The following is an 18,890-nucleotide window of genomic DNA, read 5'->3' on the forward strand; positions in this document are numbered from 1 at the left end:
GGCGCAGTGGCTCATGCCCCTAATCCCACCCCTTTGTGAGGCCGAGGCGGGCGGACCACCTGAGGCCAGGAGTTCGAGACCGGCCTGGCCAACATGAGGAAACCCTATCTCTACTAAAAATACAAAAACTAGCCGGGCGTGATGACGTGCACTTGTAACCCCAGCTACTCGGGAGGCCGAGGCAGGACAATCGCTTGAACCCGAGAGGCAGAGGTTGCAGTGAGCCGAGATGGCACCACTGCACTCCAGCCTGGCCGACAGAGAGGGGCAGGCTTGGGGAGGGGAAGACTGGAAAGATGATGGTGCCCACTCCCCACCCCCTTAAGTAATTAAAAATAGATACTCATTTAGGAAGCTAATTAAAACTTAAATTAGGGTGGATACAAGACGTTCCTTCTAGGCTTAAATAAAAATTCCGAATAAATTCATCAAAGCCAAACTTTTCCTTTTTGCCTTTCACCCCTTTGCTAGCATGGGCCTGCGTTCAGCCTCCAGCTCCACAATCCGGCACTCGCAGGGTCTTAAGTCCTACCCACACAGCGGAGCACAGGTGCTGGGTGTAACAGCCCCACCCCACCAACCGGCTCCTCTGGCCCCGCCCCTGGAAACGTCATCGTGACGTCAGCGCGCTGTCCTCGAAGCCTGCAGCAAATGAGCACAGACAGCACGGGCCCGCCGCGTACCACGGCATACGCATGCGCGCTGGTTCTGGGAACTCTGAAGACCTGGCGGAGCCGGGCGCCGATGGAGGCCTGAGGGTGGCGGGGGCGGAGCGCGCAGCGAGCTGGGGGCATGTCCGCGGCGGGCGCCGTCTAGAGGAAGGCCAAGCTGCCGCCACCACGCTGTCGGTCGCAGCGAGACGCAAGCGAGCCAGGCCGAGGGCCGCGGCGGCGATGCAGCGACGGCGGCGCCCTCCGCCGCCAGCCTCCCGGCTGCCCTCGGGCAGCGGGGGAGGTGGCGGTGGGAGCGAGGAGGTGGAAGTGCAGTTTTCCGCCGGGCGTTGGGGCTCGGCCGCGGCGGTTTCGGCGGCGGCGGCCACGCGCAGCACCGAGGAGGAGGAGGAGAGGCTTGAGCGAGAGCACTTCTGGAAGATCATTAATGCCTTCCGCTACTACGGGTAAGGAAACCGTGGCGGACCCCGGCCCGGACCGTCAGGGCGCCCACTGGCGGCGGTGGACCCGCCGGAACGGGGGTGCTTGCCGTCCCGCCGCCACGCCTCGGAGGCGTCCGGATCCGGCCCCTGCTGCTGACCTCCGGGCCCCGAGTCACCTCGCACCATCCCAGCCCCTCCTGGCCTTACACACCCGCGTGTCCTCCGCGCCGTCTGCTGCTCAGCCTCGTGTCTTCTGACCTCAGGATCAGATTAGCTCTCCTGCCTCCGTCCTGGTAAAGGTTTGGCTTTGAGGCCGGTGGGGGTGACCGGAGAAGCGCTGTAACAATTTCAGATAGAAGACGATGGTGGTAGAATCGTCCACTGCTGGGCATGATTGGTGTGTGTTGTCGATGTCCTCCAGACTGAGCACACGGAGAGCCCAAGTTCACCTACGCGTGGGATGCTGTAGGATGTATTTTCCCAAACTGTTGCCAGTGCTTGTAAGAGCAATTTAAGATTTCCATCCACCCCCTCTTTGGCGCTGTGAACGCACTTGCACATTTGTGTGAGCGACTGACTGATGCCGCTCAGTGTCTTTTAACTGGTGGGTGATTAAGGACGGAAGTGGTCCGGATATTCTAAAATTTGCTAATTATTAGGAGAGAAATGAGAGAAGTCATAATAAGAGCTGCCTTTATGTCCTTTTTTTTTTTTTTCTGCAAATCTGTGTCGAATTCTCCCTGGTGTGCTAGACACTGTGGTAGGACCTTTAAGTTTGCTCCTCATCCATAAAAGCAACTTCCACGTTTCTTCTAGATAGATGTTAAAGTAGCTTAATCACAAAATTATAATTCCAAGATCTGAAAGGGACTTAAATCAACTGGATTTTCAGGTGAAGATAACACTTTTATTCACGTAAGAGATATGAGAGTCCACCGGTGACTATGTTTTAAGTCTGCAATTGGAATCAGACAGACATGACTTCTTACGCAGGTAAACCTGTTCCCTTAGGTGGGTTCCTGCAGTGCTTTATGCAAACTTTTTTTTTTATAGTGTTCATCTCATGTGCTATAGTTGTTTAAATCTCTTGCTTTACTGTGACCTCCTCAAGGACAGGGACTGAGTCTTACTTATTTTTATGTCACCAGTGCTTGGCATATGTTGTTTAAGCTCTGTTTTTAACAAACAAGATGAATAGTAGCAAAGACATACATTTCTCATTCCCAAATAGTCTGTCAAGTTTTTGACTAATAGTTGAATTAGTTTACTAGTCTGAATTTAGAAGCTTACTTAATGAAAACTTAGAGTTTTTTGGAATCTGATTGTATTTGTGATAGGAACGTTTGAGCTTCCATTATCTTGATGAAATAATTTACTGATGAAACCCAGAAATAGGGACCAGGGACAGCATTTGTTATGCAGCCCAAAAGAGAATTAGTAGTTTGGATATTTTATTTCTCCGGCTTTAGTAGTAACAGAGGGAGCAAGGCAGACCATCAGAAAATTGAATTTGATGCAGGAATTGTGACTGAAAGAACCAGTTAGGGAAGGCAACTAACATCAAATAGCTAAGAGTGGGAGATACAGAAAAGTCTAGTACATTTTGCTCTTGAAAAATCTAGAAAGAATATTGAGAAATGTCTTGGGAATATAGTGGACCCATTTAGTTAAGTGTTAGTTGTACTTTTAATATATTAGGACCGATTTAAAATTGATATTTATGGGTAGGTATGAGATGGGCCTGTTAGGGGTAGGAGTTGATCTGGAACTGAAGTGTGGCAATATAGAGAAGAGTTCTTGTGTGAATAGTCTAGTGGTTGTGATACTATTTTCTATACTTTCTTCTTTACCAGTGTAATGTTGGATTCAGGAAATTTCACTTAAAAAAATAGTTATTTGTATATACTTTCTTGAAATACTTCAGATACTTAGACTGAAAATAGTATAACATCAAAAATATGCTTTTTAAAATGTCACTTAAAGGATAGGTTGTACAGAAAGCTTATATAGCAGAAAATAGTGGATTGTTACATTCTAATGTTTTGTGATCTTCTAGACTTAAACTGTCTATAGCCACTAATATCAGGATAAATTTAAGTTAAAATTAGTTATAATTTAATAAGTTTTAAAATGTAGTTGCTCAGTTTCACTACCCACATTTCAGGTGCTCAGTAGCTACATGTGGCTAGTGTCTGCTGCATTGAACGGTGCAAATAAAAGCCTTTCCATTATAGAAGTAGGTTGTGACAGACAATCTGGTTATAGACATTTAGCAAGTACAGTCAGCCCTTGAACAATATGGGTCTGAACTGTATGGGTCCACTTACACACAAATTTTTTGAAATAAATATATTGGAAAATTGTTTTGAGATTTGCAAGTTTGAAAAACTTAGCAAACTTGCATAACCTAGAAATATTGAAAAATTAAGAAAAAGTTATGCCATAAATGCATATGTGTAGATATTAGTTTATCATTTGCTACCATAAAATATACAGAAATCAATTATAAAAAGTTAAAATATCAAAACTTACACAAACAGATCTTACATGGAGCTATTTGCAATTGAGAGAAATGTAAACAAGCAAAGATATAGCATTAAGTCATAGTTGTGTAAAATTATGTAGTGGATACTGTACTACTGTAATAATTTTGTAGCCACCTCCTGTTGCTATTGCAGTGAGCTCAAATGTTGCCAATATCTGCTTAACATAATCACTCTGCTTTTGTCTGTCAGGTAAATTGCATACTGCAGTAAGCAGATTTCATCAAATTTAATGCAATACCATAAACCTTAAATAACACCATGGGTCCTATATGAAGTGCTACTGGTGATGCTGCAAGTGCTCCCAAGAAGAAGAGAAAAGTCAAGACAGAAAAAGTTGATTTGTTTGATATGTATCGTAGATAGAGGTCTGCAGCCAAGGTTGCTCTGCAGCCAAGGTTGCCCCGCAACCCCATTTCAGACGGAAGATTCATCTTGTAATCCAATAATGTGAACTTACAGTATTGATAAATACAGTGCAGTAGAGTACTGTAAATGTATTTTCTCTTTCTTGCGACTTTGTTTTCTCCAGCTTTATTGTAAGAATATAGTACATAATATATTAACATACAAAATATCTGTCAATTGTTTATGTTATTGGTAAGGCTTTCAGTCAGTAAAGTAGGCTATTAGTAGTTAAGTTTTTGGAGAATCAAAGTTACATGTGTGTTTTCTACTGCACAGGGGATTGGTGCCCCTAACCGGAACATCGTTCAAGGGTCAAGTGTATTTCTAGATTTTGCAGGGTACGGTTTTACTGCTAAATGCCTTTTAGTTAATATGTAGGAGACTTAGATAAATGGTCATAAAGCAAGGACTGTCTTTTCATTAATATTTTATCTTTCTAATGGGTTCCAGTTTTGTGGTTCCTACAGATTTTGCTTAGATGACATTCTGATTAAGGTAAAAATGAGTATAGCTCGTTTGTATTGAATAGCAAAAATGTTAGTTTTATAACCCATTAGTTTTTTGTTTTGTTTTGTTTTTTTGAGATGGAGTTTCGCTGTTGTTACCGAGACTGGAGTGCAATGGCACGATCTCAGCTCACCGCAACCTCCGCCTCCTGGGTTCAAGCTATTCTCCTGCCTCAGCCTCCTGAGTAGCTGGGACTACAGGTGTGCACCACCATGCCCTGCTAATTTTTGTATTTTTAGTAGAGAAGGGGTTTCACCTTGTTGAGCAGGATGGTCTCGATCTCTTGGCCTTGTGATCCACCCGCCTCAGCCTCCCAAAGTGCTGGAATTATAGGTGTGAGCCACCGCACCCGGCCTTATAACCCATTCATTTTATAACCCAGTCTTACTATGAGTGAAACACCTCAGTACATAGAAAATATTAGAGTTGAAAAATTGAAAGACTTTTCAGAAACTTCTTACTTTTAGAGATAACAGGGTGAGATTATTTTAGGATGGGCGTGGTTGCTCACACTTGTAATCCCAGCACTTTGCGAGGCTGAGGAGGGCGGATTGCCTGAGGTCAGGAGTTCCATACCAGCCTGGCCAATATGGTGAAACCCCGTCTCTGCTAAAACTGCAAAAGTTAGCCGGGCTTGCTGGCACATGCCTGTAATCCCAGCTACTTGGGAGGCTGAGGTTGCAGTGAGCTGACATCGTGCCACTGCTCTCCAGCCTGGGCAACAGAGCAAGACTCTTGTCTCAAAAAAAAAAAAAAAAGAAAAGAAAAAGAAATAACAAGGTGAGATTTTTTAATATTGAGATTTAGAGCTCATTTTTACAGGTGAAGATGTGGATATACACAAAGCAGTAAGCAACTTCCTAAGGCTTACACAATCAAGCTGTGGCAGAATCTGACCTAAAATCCAAAATAATTACCTAAAATTTTCCTGTGGATTAATGAGGAGTTATACTAGTAATACAAATTTAATGTTAGGTGTTTAATAAAGATTTAAAATGAATCAAGACAGACTTTATTTCTGACAAGTTATGTTTTTTTCAATTTGGATTTCCTAGAGTAGTTCAACTAAGTGCAGAGGAATGGGCCTGTGACTATGGCCTTTAGTTCACCCTGATGACAGGTGACTAAATCAGAGTTGAAGTCACTGCTGACCTCAGAGAGAGTAGGAGGTAGAGATACTGTTGAGGAAAAATGGTTACTAAGTTTACTTTCTTCCCTCATCAGCAAGAGGATGTGGCCTCCTGATGCTGACTTAGTTCAGAACCAAGGAGGTCTGATTTTTGTCAAATATTCCTTCAAAGCAGATTTGGCAGTTTCTTAAAAGGGCCGGGCAGTAAATGTTTTAGGCTCTGAAGGCCAAGTGGTCTCTTGTTACAACTATTCAACTCTGCCCTTTAGTGGAAGGGACCTTAGGCTGTTTGTAATCACTAGTAGAGATGGGGTTTCACCTTGTCATCCAGGCTGGTCTTGAATTCCTGACCTCAGGCAATCCACCCGCCTCGGCCTCCCAAAGTGCTGGGATTACAGGCGTGAGCCACTTCGCCAGGCCAGATCCCATCTATTTTAAGAGTCACTGATGGATGGATGTTATGGCAGCTTTACACACCATTAAGTAACCAGGGGTTTAAGGATCCCATCGTGCTCTGCGTAGTTACTTAGCTTCTGTATCAGGAATTGACAGCTCTTCTAACCAATCTATAACTCATCTCAACTCACCCTTGCAACCTTGATACTACTTGGTAATAAGTAGTCTCCATGGAAAACCAATGGCATTGTGGGAAAGTAACTGAACATTTATTGCTTTTTACATATGCTGAAATACAGAGATACTGAATAATGACCAAGATGACACTGTGTTTTAGAAGAATTCATCTGATTAGAGGTGGAGCCGGGAGGGCAGGGGAGGAGTTAGGAAATAGAATTGAAAAGTATCCTGGGCTTATTGATTGTGGGACTAAGAGAAGAGGCATTTAGGTTGACTCCTTATTTTCTAACTTGGGTGCATGAAGGAAGGAGTGCAGGTTTTTGTGGGGCATGTGCAAAGTTCAGTTTGGATATGAGTTTTGAGGTGTGGTGAGAGAGAAGTTGTGGGGCAACCCCAGTGCTCAGAAGTGAACACGAGGAAGAAAGTTCTGTGAGGCTATTCAATCTGTTGATGGTGAACTGTTAAAGCTCTGCTATTTGCCTCACTTGTTGTGAATATACTCTGCTGTTAGGAATATAAATTGATGGAGTCTTTCTGCACATCATTTTATATCAAGAGCCTGAAAAATACTTATTCTTGGGAGTACACCAGGGGGTGGGGGCTCATGCCTGTAATCCTAATGCTTTGGGAGGCCGAGGATGGCAGATCACTTCAGGTCAGGAGTTTGAGACCAGCCTGGCCAACATGGTGAAACCCCATCTCTACTAAAAATATAAAAATTAGCCAGGCATGGTGGCAGGCACCTATAGTCCCAGTTACTTGGGAGGCTCAGCCAGGATAATCACTTGAAGCTGGGAGGCAGAGGTTGTGGTAAGCCGAGATTGTGCCATTATACTCCAGCCTAGGTGACAATGAGACTTCATCTCAAAAAACAAACAAAAAACCTTATTCCCCTTCTTACCTGGTAATTCTAATTTCAGGAATTTATGCTAATTGTTTTTCTAAAATATAGACAGATTTTGAACATAAAAAGTTCATCATAAAAACAAGTGAGTGTCTAAATGCCCAGTAGTTTGGAAATAGCTAAGTAACTATTGGTTACGAAAGATGGAATGATGAACATCCACTTTGTACCCCAACAAACATATACACTTATAATTTGTCAATATTCAGCTTGAATTAAAGTAAGATGCTAGATGACTTTGTCTTTTTTTTTTTTTCTTCTCTGTTTTGGAGACAGGGTCTTGCTGTAGCTTGCAGTGCAGTGACACAATCATGACTCACTGCAGCCTTGACCTTCTGGGCTCAAGCAAGCCTCCCGAGTAGGTGAGGCTACAGGCATACACCACCATGCCTGGCTAATTGTTTTTTTTTTTTTTAAATTTTTTTGTAGAGATGAGGGTTTTGCTCTATTGCCCAGGCTGGTTTTGAACGCCTGGCCTCAAATAGGCCTCTCACCTTAGCCTCCCAAAACGCTGGGATTACAGGCATGAACCACGGCAACTTTGTATTAAACAAAACAGTGCCAAAAGGCTAGAAGTGGTTCTCTCTAGAAGAGAAATTAGTAGCCTTTCTTTCCCTGTGTATTTTTAATTTTCTGCTTTGAACACTTTAATAATATAAATGAGATATACCTACTGTTTTCTGGAGTGCTTGCTGTGTTTTCAGCTATTGGGCTAAATCTTTTGAGTATGTTGTTTCCAATGAAACCCTGTCTAATAGGCAGAGGAACGTAATGCTACCTACCTCATTCTGGAGATGTTTCAGAATAATCAGTATCAACTGACTTGGTTTAGTCCTTGCCATTTATTAAATCTCAATAAATGGTAGATTCCGTGATCATCATCATTAGGGTTGTTCATTCTTATTTTGCTTCTGTATATGATAAAGTTGCAAAAAGGAAGTAATTTGCCTGATGCCCTATGGCAAATAGGTGTCATAACCTGGATTTCATCCCTGATCTTTCTGACTTCAAAGCTCATTATTATACTCTCTCCAGAGGGAGAAGTCAGTGGAACTTCTGTCAACTTGATCTCTTCACCATACCCCTAAGGGCCACCCCCACCAGGCCACCACACACAAGCTTGTAAAGTCGTGACTAGTGAGGTTTTTGCTTGTTTGTCAGGAGCTTCTTCTGAAGTTCATTACTGTTCAGCAGTTGGAATAATTTGGCATAAGGTAAAAATGAGAAAATTGTTTGTATGAATAAAGATTTAAGAAAGCAGATGACAAAGGTATTGAAAATGAAAATGAAACTGAAAATGAAAAATATTTTCGACTGGGCGCGGTGGCTCATGCCTATAATCCTAGCACTTTGGGATCACGAGGTCAAGAGATCAAGACCATCCTGGTCAACGAGGTAAAACCCCGTCTCTACTAAAAATACAAAAATTAGCTGGGCATGGTGATTCGCGCCTGTAGTCCCACCTACTCGGGAGGCTGAGGCAGGAGAATTGCTTGAACCCAGAAGGCAGAGGTTGCGGTGAGCCAAGATCCTGCCATTGCACTCCAGTCTGGGTAACAACAGCGAAACTCCGTCTCAAAAAAAAAAAGAAAAAGAAAAATATTTTCATTTAATATTGAATTAATACCAAAGAACATATAAACATATACACATACATATAAAATGTAGAGAATGATATAGTGAACACATCAATTGACCGCCTAGTTTTTTTAAAAACATCCTGTCTCTTTCACCCTCAGAATCATTATCCTGAATTTTTACATCTTTACTTTCTTTGTCGTTTTTCCACATATAATCAATCCCTAAATAATATATTTTGTTTTCTATAAAATGCAATTGTACTTTATGAATTCTTCCCCAGTTTTTTTTCCCAAAAAATGTATATGTTCCTGAGTTTTTTCCAGATGGTAATGGGAGTAACCAATTTCTGCCAAAATATATTAAGAGGTTGATTCTGGGTCACTGTGATAGTGACCACAGCCTGTGGTTACACAGCGTCAAATGGTCCTGAGAAAGTGTGCCCCAGGTGGTTGGGTTACAATTTGATTTTATACATTTTTTTTTTTTTTTTTAAAGATACGGTTTCACCATGATGGCCAGGCTGGTCTTGAACTCCTGACCTCAGGTGATCCACCCACCTCAGCCTCCCAAAGTGCTAGGATTCCAAGCGTGAGCCACCGTGCCCAGCTAGGTTTTATACATTTTAGAGAGAAAGGAATTACATGGAAGGTATATAGTGATCTCACCCAAAAGGTAGGACATCTTGAAGAAGGGGGTTATAAGTCATAGGTGGGTTTCAGGGATTCTTTAGTTGGCACTTGGTTGATAGAGGTAAGCTATTTTAAGTAGAAAGGAATGCCTGAGGTAGATAAGGGGCTTATGGAGGCCAAGGTTCTTGTTAAGTAAATGTAGCCTCCCAGGTAGCAGCCCTCGGAGGGAAGAGATTCTAAATGTCTCTTTTTAGACTTTAATGTTTTCAGGCTATCAGTTAATCTTTCCTAGATCCAGGAAAGGCGTAGAGAGGGAAGGCCTGGTTACATTAATGGAGATTCTTGACAGATGCACATTTCCCCTAAGAAACACGGCTTTGTGGGACCATTGAAATCTGTTGGCCCCATGGCCGCCATTTCAAAATGTCAAAGACATATATTTTGAGGTAAAACATTTTGATTTCCTTATGAGTCTGCAACGTGTCATATGATGCTATACCAGAGTCAAGTTGGAAAGTAAGTCATTATATAGGGTTAATAAAAACCTGTCTAACAAGATTTTATAGTTTGTAAGGCGTGACGCCCTAGGCCTCTTGGGAACTTGGAGAAGAGAAAAAAAAAAAAATCAATGTTCAGTCCTCACTCTTTTTTTTTTTGAGATGGAGTTTGGCTCTTGTTACCCAGGCTGGAGTGCAATGGCGCAATCTCGGCTCACCACAACCTCCGCCTCCCGGGTTCAGGCAATTCTGCCTCAGCCTCCTGAGTAGCTGGGATTACAGGCACGCGCCACCATGCCCAACTAATTTTTTGTATTTTTAGTAGACACAGGGTTTCACTATGTTGACCAGGCTGGTTTTGAGCTCCTGGCCTCAAGTGATCCGCCTGCCTTGGCTTCCCAAAGTGCTGAGATTACAGGCATGATCCCCTGTACTGGCCTGTTTGTTATTTCTAACAGTACTGTGACAAAGATTGTTCATGTTTCGTGTGGCCCATTTGCAGTAGTTTCTAGGAGTATAATTGCTAGGTCATAAGGCAAGTACCATGCTAAATTTTGCTAGGCAGTGCTCTAAGTTCTTTCCAAAGTGGTTGCACTAATTTATGCACTTACCATTAGTGTATAAATGTCCTAATTATACCATATTTTCACCATTTGATATAGTCAGGCTTTTAAATTTTAGCCATCTTGTTGATATAAAAATGATATACTGTTAGTGTATATTTAACTTTTAAAAATGATGTTTTGGCTGGGTGTGGTGGCTCAGGCCTGTAATCCCAGCACTTTGGGAAGCTGAGGTGGGTGGATCATGAGGTCAAGAGAACAAAATCATTCTGGCCAACATGGTCTTGATGACAACCCGTCGCCCTGCCACCATCTCTACTATAAATACAAAAATTAGCTGGGCATGGTGGCAAGCACCTGTAGTCCCAGTTACTTGGGAGGCTGATGCAGAAGAATCGCTTGAACCTAGGAGGTAGAGATTGGAGTGAGCCGGGATCGTGCCACTGCACTCCGACCTGGGCGACAGAGTGAGATTCCATCTTAAAAAAAAAAAAAGATTATATTCTTGTGGCCAGGCACAGTGGCTCATGTCTGCAATCCCAGCACTTTGGGCGGCCAGGGCAGGCACATTGCTTGAGTCCAGGAATTGGAGACCAGCCTGGGCAACATGGTGAAACTGGTCTCTATAAAAAAATACAAAAATATTAGCCGACTGTGGTGGCACATGTTTGTAGTCCCAGCTACTTGGGAGGCTGAGTTGGGAGGATGGCTTCAGCCTGGGAAGCAGAGGGTACAGTGAGCTGAGACTGTGCCACTGCATTCCAACCTGGGCAACAAGAGCAAAACTCCATCTCAAACAATAATAATAGTAATAATAAATATAAGTAAAAATAATGTTCCGTTTTCTTGTTTTATGAATAAGCAGTCCCCAGAATGGCCTTTGGGGTCATTTTTCTAATGCAAATTGTGGATATTGTTAAATAAAACACTAGAATTTCAGTGTTTTATTTCCTTAGTAATTTGTAGTGTATAAGATCTATGATATTTTTAAAAATTCAAGTAGGTTATTTTTAGTTAATTTCAGGATACATTTTGTGTGTATTATAATTTCACAGCAGTATTTATTTTGCTACTTAAAGATGTAAAAATCTGACCTGGTGCGGTGGCTCACGCCTGTAGTCCCAGCACTTTGGGAGGCCAAGGTGGGCGGATTGTGAGGTCAGGAGGTCGAGACCAGCCTGGCCAACATGGTGAAACCCCATCTCTGCTAAAAATACAAAAATTAGCCAGGCATGGTGGTAGTTGCCTGTAATTCCAGCTGCTTGGGAGGCTGAGGCAAGAGAATCGGTTGAGCCTCGGAGGCAGAAGTTACAGTGAACCAAGATCACGCCATTGCACTCTAGCCTGGGCAACAGAGCAAGACTCTGTCTCAAAAAAAAAAAACAAAAAAAAAACAAGGAATGATTTAAAGCATTTTGCTGAAAAGTTTAAGTTTAAAACACAAAAATTAATTAATTGTACATTAATCTTCTTTTCCCCCTTCTAATTGTTGCATATGTTTACTTTTACCAGTGATAAACCATATGTATTTTGGTTGCTTGAAGAAGGATTTGAAATAAAGTAAAAACATACAACTTTCAAAAAGCCAAGACACTGTAAATGATAGTACAGTATCCAGCATAATAATTGTACAGAAAGACAAACTTAAAGTAAGATTGGCCTCTGGTGAGAATTCTTTTGCAAATTTAAAAAACACCTTTTATGTTTTAGCACCAGTATGCATGAGCGAGTGAACCGAACAGAAAGACAGTTTCGATCACTTCCAGCTAACCAACAGAAACTACTTCCTCAGTTTCTTCTGCACTTGGACAAGATCCGGAAATGCATTGATCATAATCAAGAAATACTACTGACCATTGTGAATGATTGCATACATATGTTTGAAAATAAAGAATATGGAGAAGATGTATGTGAAAGTTTGTTCTATTTGTGTTTATTTTAGGGTCAACCTCTGTATTTTGATTTGGATTTCATTTTTATAATCTGGCACAGGCTATTTGCTCTGCTCAAGAAGTTTTCACTTGAATGTTCAGTTATTTGATCAGGCTTGATAGAATAGTATGCCAGAAACTGGATTTGCTGGTTACTTAATCAGGCTTAATAGAACAGTATGCCAGAGACTGTATTTGGTTTTCCTTTGTAAAATACTAACATAATTGTTAGGATTTTAATGCATTTTAACATAGTGTTCTGTTATGGAATATAGGACTAGTGACTTAAATTTTTTTTTTTTTTTGAGATGGAGTCTTGTTCTGTCACCCAGGCTGGAGTGCAGTGGCACAATATTGGCTCACTGCAACCTCTGCCTCCCAGGTTCAGGCGCTTCTCCTGCCTCAGCCTCCCGAATAGCTGGGATTACAGGTGTCCGCCACCACGCCCAGCTAAGTTTTTGTATTTTTAGTAGAGATAGGGTTTCACTATGTTGGCCAGGCTGGTCTTGAACGCCTGACCTCGTGATGCAACTGCCTCAGCCTCCCAAAGTGCTGGTATTACAGGTGTGAGTCACCATGCCCGGCCAGCAACTTAAATTTTTATAATCAACTTTACTAGCTAGAAATTAATTTCCCTTGCTTAACTCATATTTTTTCAGTGTCTTATATCTATTGCTGTTCATCTTTTATTGTATTAAATTATTTTCACTTATAAATCTCAAGGGCCTGGCAGTACATGGAAACTGAAGTCCTCTTTTTGTATCCACAGGATGGATACAGTTGGGCCACTCCAGTGTGAGCCTCTCCATGCTGCCCCATCAATGACCTGGAGGGACTTTCTTCCCTCTCTTAGAGAGGATGTTCGGTCTCCATAGCAGCTCAGTTTGGTCCTTTCCTGAGTAAAGACTGCTTAATTATATGGTGGTTTTATGATTAATGGACCTTAATCTTATGAGGGTAGCAGTGAGACCACCAAACTCTTTTCATTTAGGATCTCAAGCTGCACTTGAACCCCGGTTGAGGTGAGAGGCTAGTGAGTTATCCACTAAACCACCTATATAGCCCCTTAGTAGCATGTCTATTTAACCATAACAAAAATAGATTACTCTCTCAGAAGCTAATTGATGTCTGTTTTTTAAACAGGGGAATGGAAAGATTATGCCAGCATCTACATTTGACATGGATAAGTTAAAATCCACATTGAAACAGTTTGTGAGAGACTGGAGTGAAACTGGGAAAACAGAAAGGGATGCCTGTTACCAGCCAATCATTAAAGAAATTTTAAAAAATTTTCCAAAAGAGAGATGGTAAATACTTTGTTTTTAACCAAGTTTTTAAAGATGTACAAACACTTGAGTTTCTTGATAAGATGTTTCACAGTCTTGCTTCGTTGTTATAGTTGCTGTGTGCCTGTATCTTTTACATCTGTGTTATATTTTTTATTGGATGCTCTTTGTGAGGTTGCAGATATTTTGAATAACTTTGGTGCTGGGGTTAGGGGAAATTATTTAGAAATTAAATAATAAGATTAGATTGAAAATTATCAATAATGTGTGTCTTTTTATAATTTGCTTTATGGCAAAGCAAAAAACTGTAAACTTAATTCTCCTCATTATGACATAATTGTAAACAAGTGAGGGATCTGTACCTCTGAGCAAGCAGAGATTTCTAACTTTTGTGCCTTGGAACTATTGGTCAGTTTGAAGCCCGTGGTCTGCTTTTTAGAATAATTCTTTGTTTGTTTGTTTTGAGACAGTCTCACTCTGTTGCCCAGGCTGGAGTGCAGTAGTGTGCTCATGGCTCGCTGCAACCTCCGCCTCCTGGGTTCAGACGATTCTCATGCCTCAGACTCACAAATAGCTGGGACTACAGGCTTGTGCCACCATGCCTGGCTGATTTTTTATTTTTGGCTGGTCTGGAATTTCTGACCTCAAGTGATCTGCCCGCCTCTTCCTCCCAAAGTGCTGAGATTACAGGTGTGAGCCACTGCACCCGACCCAGAATAACAATTTTAAGTGCATAGGATTACAAAGAAAACAGTGATTTTGGAATACAGTTATAAAAATATTTTAAAAGCACATTTGTGATGCATGGTTTTTAAAAAATCATATTACTTTAAATACAATTTAGCTGCCAGTGTAGTTACTGTATTATGAAAGTGCTGAATGGTATATACACTATTTTGAGAACCTCAGCTAATGTGAAGTGAAAATATGTGTGATTTCTCTTCGAGATAAAGTCAAAGGTATTGCCAAAAACTATTTGTTGCCTGCATTCATAATTGAAGAAAAAAAAAATCAGTTTCTGAAATTAAAATGTATTTTTTCCCCATTCCCTTCAGAGACTCAGTGAATTCTATCCACAGACCTCTTGATGGATAGAATTTAATCTACCTACCCTTAGTCCCAGGTTAAGTACCCCTAATTTAGGGATATATATTTAATGAGAGTTACTGGATGGAATTCAGTCTTACTTAAGGATATTTTAGAGAGGCTCCTTTTCCTCCTCTCCTTCACCTCCTTATAGATTGACAGCTTTACATTTGAGTATATGCTTTCAGAAATTTCAATACATATGTCTCTTCGCTCTCTTTATTTTTTGTTGGGACATTTAATTTTATTATTATTTATTTATTTATTTTTATTTTTCACTCTGTTGCCCAGGCTGGTGTGCACTGGCTCTGTCTTGGCTCACTGCAACCTCCTCCTCCCAGGCTCAAGTGATTCTTGTGCCTCAGCCTCCTGAGTAGGTGCGATTACAGACACCCACCACTATGCCTGGCTAATTTCAAACTCTGTGACCATGTTGGCCAGGCTGATTTCAAACTCCTGGCCTCAAGTGATCTGCTCGCCTCAGCCTCCCAAGTGCTGGGATTACAGATGTGAGCCACAATGCCCAGCCTCTCTTTCTTTTTTAAACTATTTTGAAATAACTTTAAAATTACAGATAGTTGCATGAATTATACGGAAATCCCCTGAGTTCACTTATACTTTTTCCCTGAATTCACCAATTTTTAACACTTTGCCACATTTGCTTTTATTGTTTCCTCATGCTTCTTCCCTTCCTTCTTCTTTCCCCTGTATTATGTATGTGTGCGTCTGAAACCATTGAGGAAATTTAACCCTGGATACTGTTATGTAATTTACCGTCTATATTTGAGTTTCATAATTTACCATGGTTCATACCGATAACTCTTAATTCCAGTCCCAACTCTGTAGGGTTCTCCTTGGTTTTCCCTCTTCTCTATGTCTGTTTACCTCACTTCCAACAACATCAGTGCATTTATTAATTCGCACAGTATCTACAATACACACAAAATGGCTTCACAGTTGCTTCATCCATATCTCTGTGAAAAAGAAACCTATTAAAAAGAGTTTAGGATTTGCTAATAGTTGTTTTTTTCCCCTAGACTAAGGATGTATAGTGAATTTATTTTTTGCAGTTTACCCAAATTAGCTCTCCCTTCAATCCCCAGCTCCTAGTATTTCATTGCCTCCTGTTGTTCTGTACTCCATGTGGATAATCAGTATCACTGGCATCTTGTTTATCCATTCTTTTTTTCTTCGTGTTTTTTTAAAGTAAGTAGATGTGGTTTTTTCTCTTTCTCTCTCTCTCTTTTGTTGAGGGGGAACACAAAGTGTTTGTCTGTCATCCAAGCTGTAGTGCAGTGGTATTATCATAGCTCATTGTAGCCTTGAACTCCTGGGCTCAAATATTCCTCCCACCTCAGCCTCCCAGCTAATGTTTTATTTTTTGTGGAGACCGGGGTTTTTCTATATTCAACAGGCTGGTCTTGAACTCCTGGCCTCAAGTGATCCTCCTGCCTCTACCTCCCAAAATGTTGGGATTACAGGCTTAAGTCACTGTGCCTGGCCTCTTTTTTTTCTTTTTAATTACCGTCTTTGGTTATCCACAAAAAATATAGCATACCTTTATTCTGTACCTTGTTTTTTCACTTACTGTATCCTGGAAATAGCTATACTGCCAGTTCATAGACATCTTCAGTCATTTTTTTTCCAGCTGCAGATTACTCTGTTACTTGGATGTATCAGTTTATTCAACTAACTTTATCCTACATTAGGCTATTTCGGTAGTTGGCAGTATTTAGCAATTATACATAATGCTAAAATTAATAACTTCATGCCTATGTATTTTATATTAATGGAGGTACAACTTTAATTTTTATTTAAAAATTATTTGATAATCTTTTAAAAAGTCCATATTGTAATCTCAGAACTAATTTCTCCTGATTTTCCCCTACCAAACATTAGAATGTAAATAATGCAGAAGGATTTGTTTATTTTTCTTTGCAGCAGTTCCTGACCTCCCATGGTGAGAAATATCAGTTGGCACTTAATTGCATTATACTAAATTCTACCCAGTAAGGATGATTTTTTAGGTCTCAGTGCATGGGTTATGGAAATTTTCCATCATGCATTTTTCTGCTGCAGTTATAGGGCCTGTATATACTTATAAGAATTGGAGCTAATATCGAAGACAAAAAATTTCAGAACTCTTTCCCCCACAGTCCGCCAAGTTTTGAGGAAAATAAATATCAGTAGAAACAGCTCTGAAGAATTTATCTTCATGGTTCTGATAAGTAGATCTCATGATACCTGATTTAACAATACATGCAGATAAGATTTTTTTAAAAACAGTGTAACAACTTGGACAGTGCCGTGCAAACTCTGTAACCCACTGTCAACATGGTTCTGGATTTGGGCATGGATCATTTTAAAGAAAAACGAAGCTCTTATTTTTTAAAAAATTGTCAAAACTTGGAAGAGCTAGTCAGGTGCAGTGAAGTCAAGAGTTCGAGACCAGCCTGGCAAAGATGGCGAGACCCTGTCTCTACTAAAAATACAAAAATTAGCGGGACATGGTGGTATATATTTGTAATCCTAGCTACTCGGGAGTTTGAGGCAAGAATTGCTTGAACCTGGGAGGCAGAGATTGCAGTGAGCTGTCCTCCAGCCTGGCCAATAGAGCAAGACTGTCTTTAAAAACAACAACAACAACAACAACAAAAATTCGACCTTCAGTACCTTGGCCCTTAACTGACCCATAGTGATATTCAGTCACATCTCAAATGGTCAAGGATGTATTAAAAGTGGGATTGCTGCATAACACATTGATTTCACTGTTTCTAAGGGTCAGAAGTCTGGGCATGGCCTAACTGATTCTTCTGTGTAGGAGCTTACAAGGCAGCATTCTAGGTGTCTGCTGGGTTGTGTTTTCACCTGGAGGCTTGACTGGGGAAGAATCTGTTACTCATGTTTCATTTTGTTTAATTGCAGTTGAATTACTGAGGCAGAATTCTTTTCATTGTGGCTGTAGGACTGAGGGTCTTAGCTGCTTTCTGGCTGCCAGCTGGAAAGCTGCCTCATCTCCTAGAGGCAACCCACAGTTCCTTGTCTTTCCCAAAAGGACCACTTCATCAAGCCAGCAAGGAGAGGTGTCTAGATCAAGCAAACTGTCAACCGTCATATAGTTAACATTATTTCTGTATCATTTTCTCTCTTTCTCTTCTGGTACTCCAGTTACATGTATATTAAGTATTAAACCTTTTCATATCATCTCTTAGGTTTCACATGACTCTTTCCACACACTCCTTCTCCCAGCCCTTTATAGTATAGTTTGGATAATTTCTATTAATCCAACTTTAACTTCACTGATTCTTTATTATGCTAATCTGCTGATAAGTCCTTTGAAAGAATTCTTGATCTGACATGGCGGCTCACACCTGTAATCCCAGCACTTTGGGAGGCTTAGGTGGGTGGATCACTTGAGGCCAGGAGTTTGAGACTAGCCTAGCCAAGATGGTGAAACCCCATCTCTACCAAAAATACAAAAAATTAGCTGGGCATGGTGGTGGGTGCCTGTAATCTCAGCTACTTGGGAGGCTGAGGCAGGAGAATTGCTTGAACCCAGGAGGCAGAGGTTACAGTAAGCTGAGATTGTATCATTGCACTCTAGCCTGGGCAATAAGAGCAAAACTCCATCTCAAAAAAAGAAGTTATTTATCTCTCATACTGATTTCTTATTTTTAAAAATTTCTAGCACTTTCATACACATCCACATCCATATGCATATACTCTCTCCATACTGAAATTCTTTATCACTTTGTATACGTGATCTACCTTTTGCACTAGGTGATTTAACGTACTTTTTGTAGTTATTTTAAAATCCCTACCTAAAGATTCATATATTCTGTTCGTGTGACTGTTCTCTTGAAGGCTTCCTCATAACAATGAGTTCCACATTTTCTTGCTTCTTTGCATGTTTCTTTTTTATTTTTTGATTGAATGACAGACATTGTATGTAAAGGAATAGTAGACAATAAAGTAATATTAACAACCAGAAAAAAAATCATTTCTCCTTAATCTGTCAGGCCACTAGTTGGCTGGGGGGTCAGGGGAGGGTCATTCAATGGTCATGACTGAATCATTAAGTGATTTTAATTTCTAATATAGTTGCTAATATTACCTGCTTTTAATAATTACTTATTTGTCCATAAGCCTTGCATCTA

At 40.8% G+C, this 18,890-nt stretch overlaps 1 protein-coding gene across 10 annotated transcripts in view; it reads left to right on the forward strand.

The window, feature by feature from the left end:
- The first annotated feature begins 710 nt into the window (after positions 1–710).
- Positions 711–18,890, forward strand: part of CARNMT1 (carnosine N-methyltransferase 1) — a 46,443-nt gene continuing 28,263 nt past the window's right edge. For 2 of the 10 annotated variants that reach the window (XM_078366461.1, XM_078366446.1), the window contains exons 1-3: positions 711–4,751; positions 12,141–12,336; positions 13,505–13,668. In XM_078366461.1, the coding sequence (XP_078222587.1) occupies positions 12,148–12,336; positions 13,505–13,668 (353 nt within the window). In that variant the 5' untranslated portion in view covers positions 711–4,751; positions 12,141–12,147. The remainder of the gene's footprint in view (positions 4,752–12,140; positions 12,337–13,504; positions 13,669–18,890) is intronic. The other 8 variants (XM_078366466.1, XM_078366454.1, XM_002742842.7 and 5 more) reach the window with 5 other exon arrangements.

Source organism: Callithrix jacchus, chromosome 1, assembly GCF_049354715.1.
Source record: "Callithrix jacchus isolate 240 chromosome 1, calJac240_pri, whole genome shotgun sequence".
Classification (NCBI taxonomy): Eukaryota; Metazoa; Chordata; class Mammalia; order Primates; family Cebidae; genus Callithrix; species Callithrix jacchus.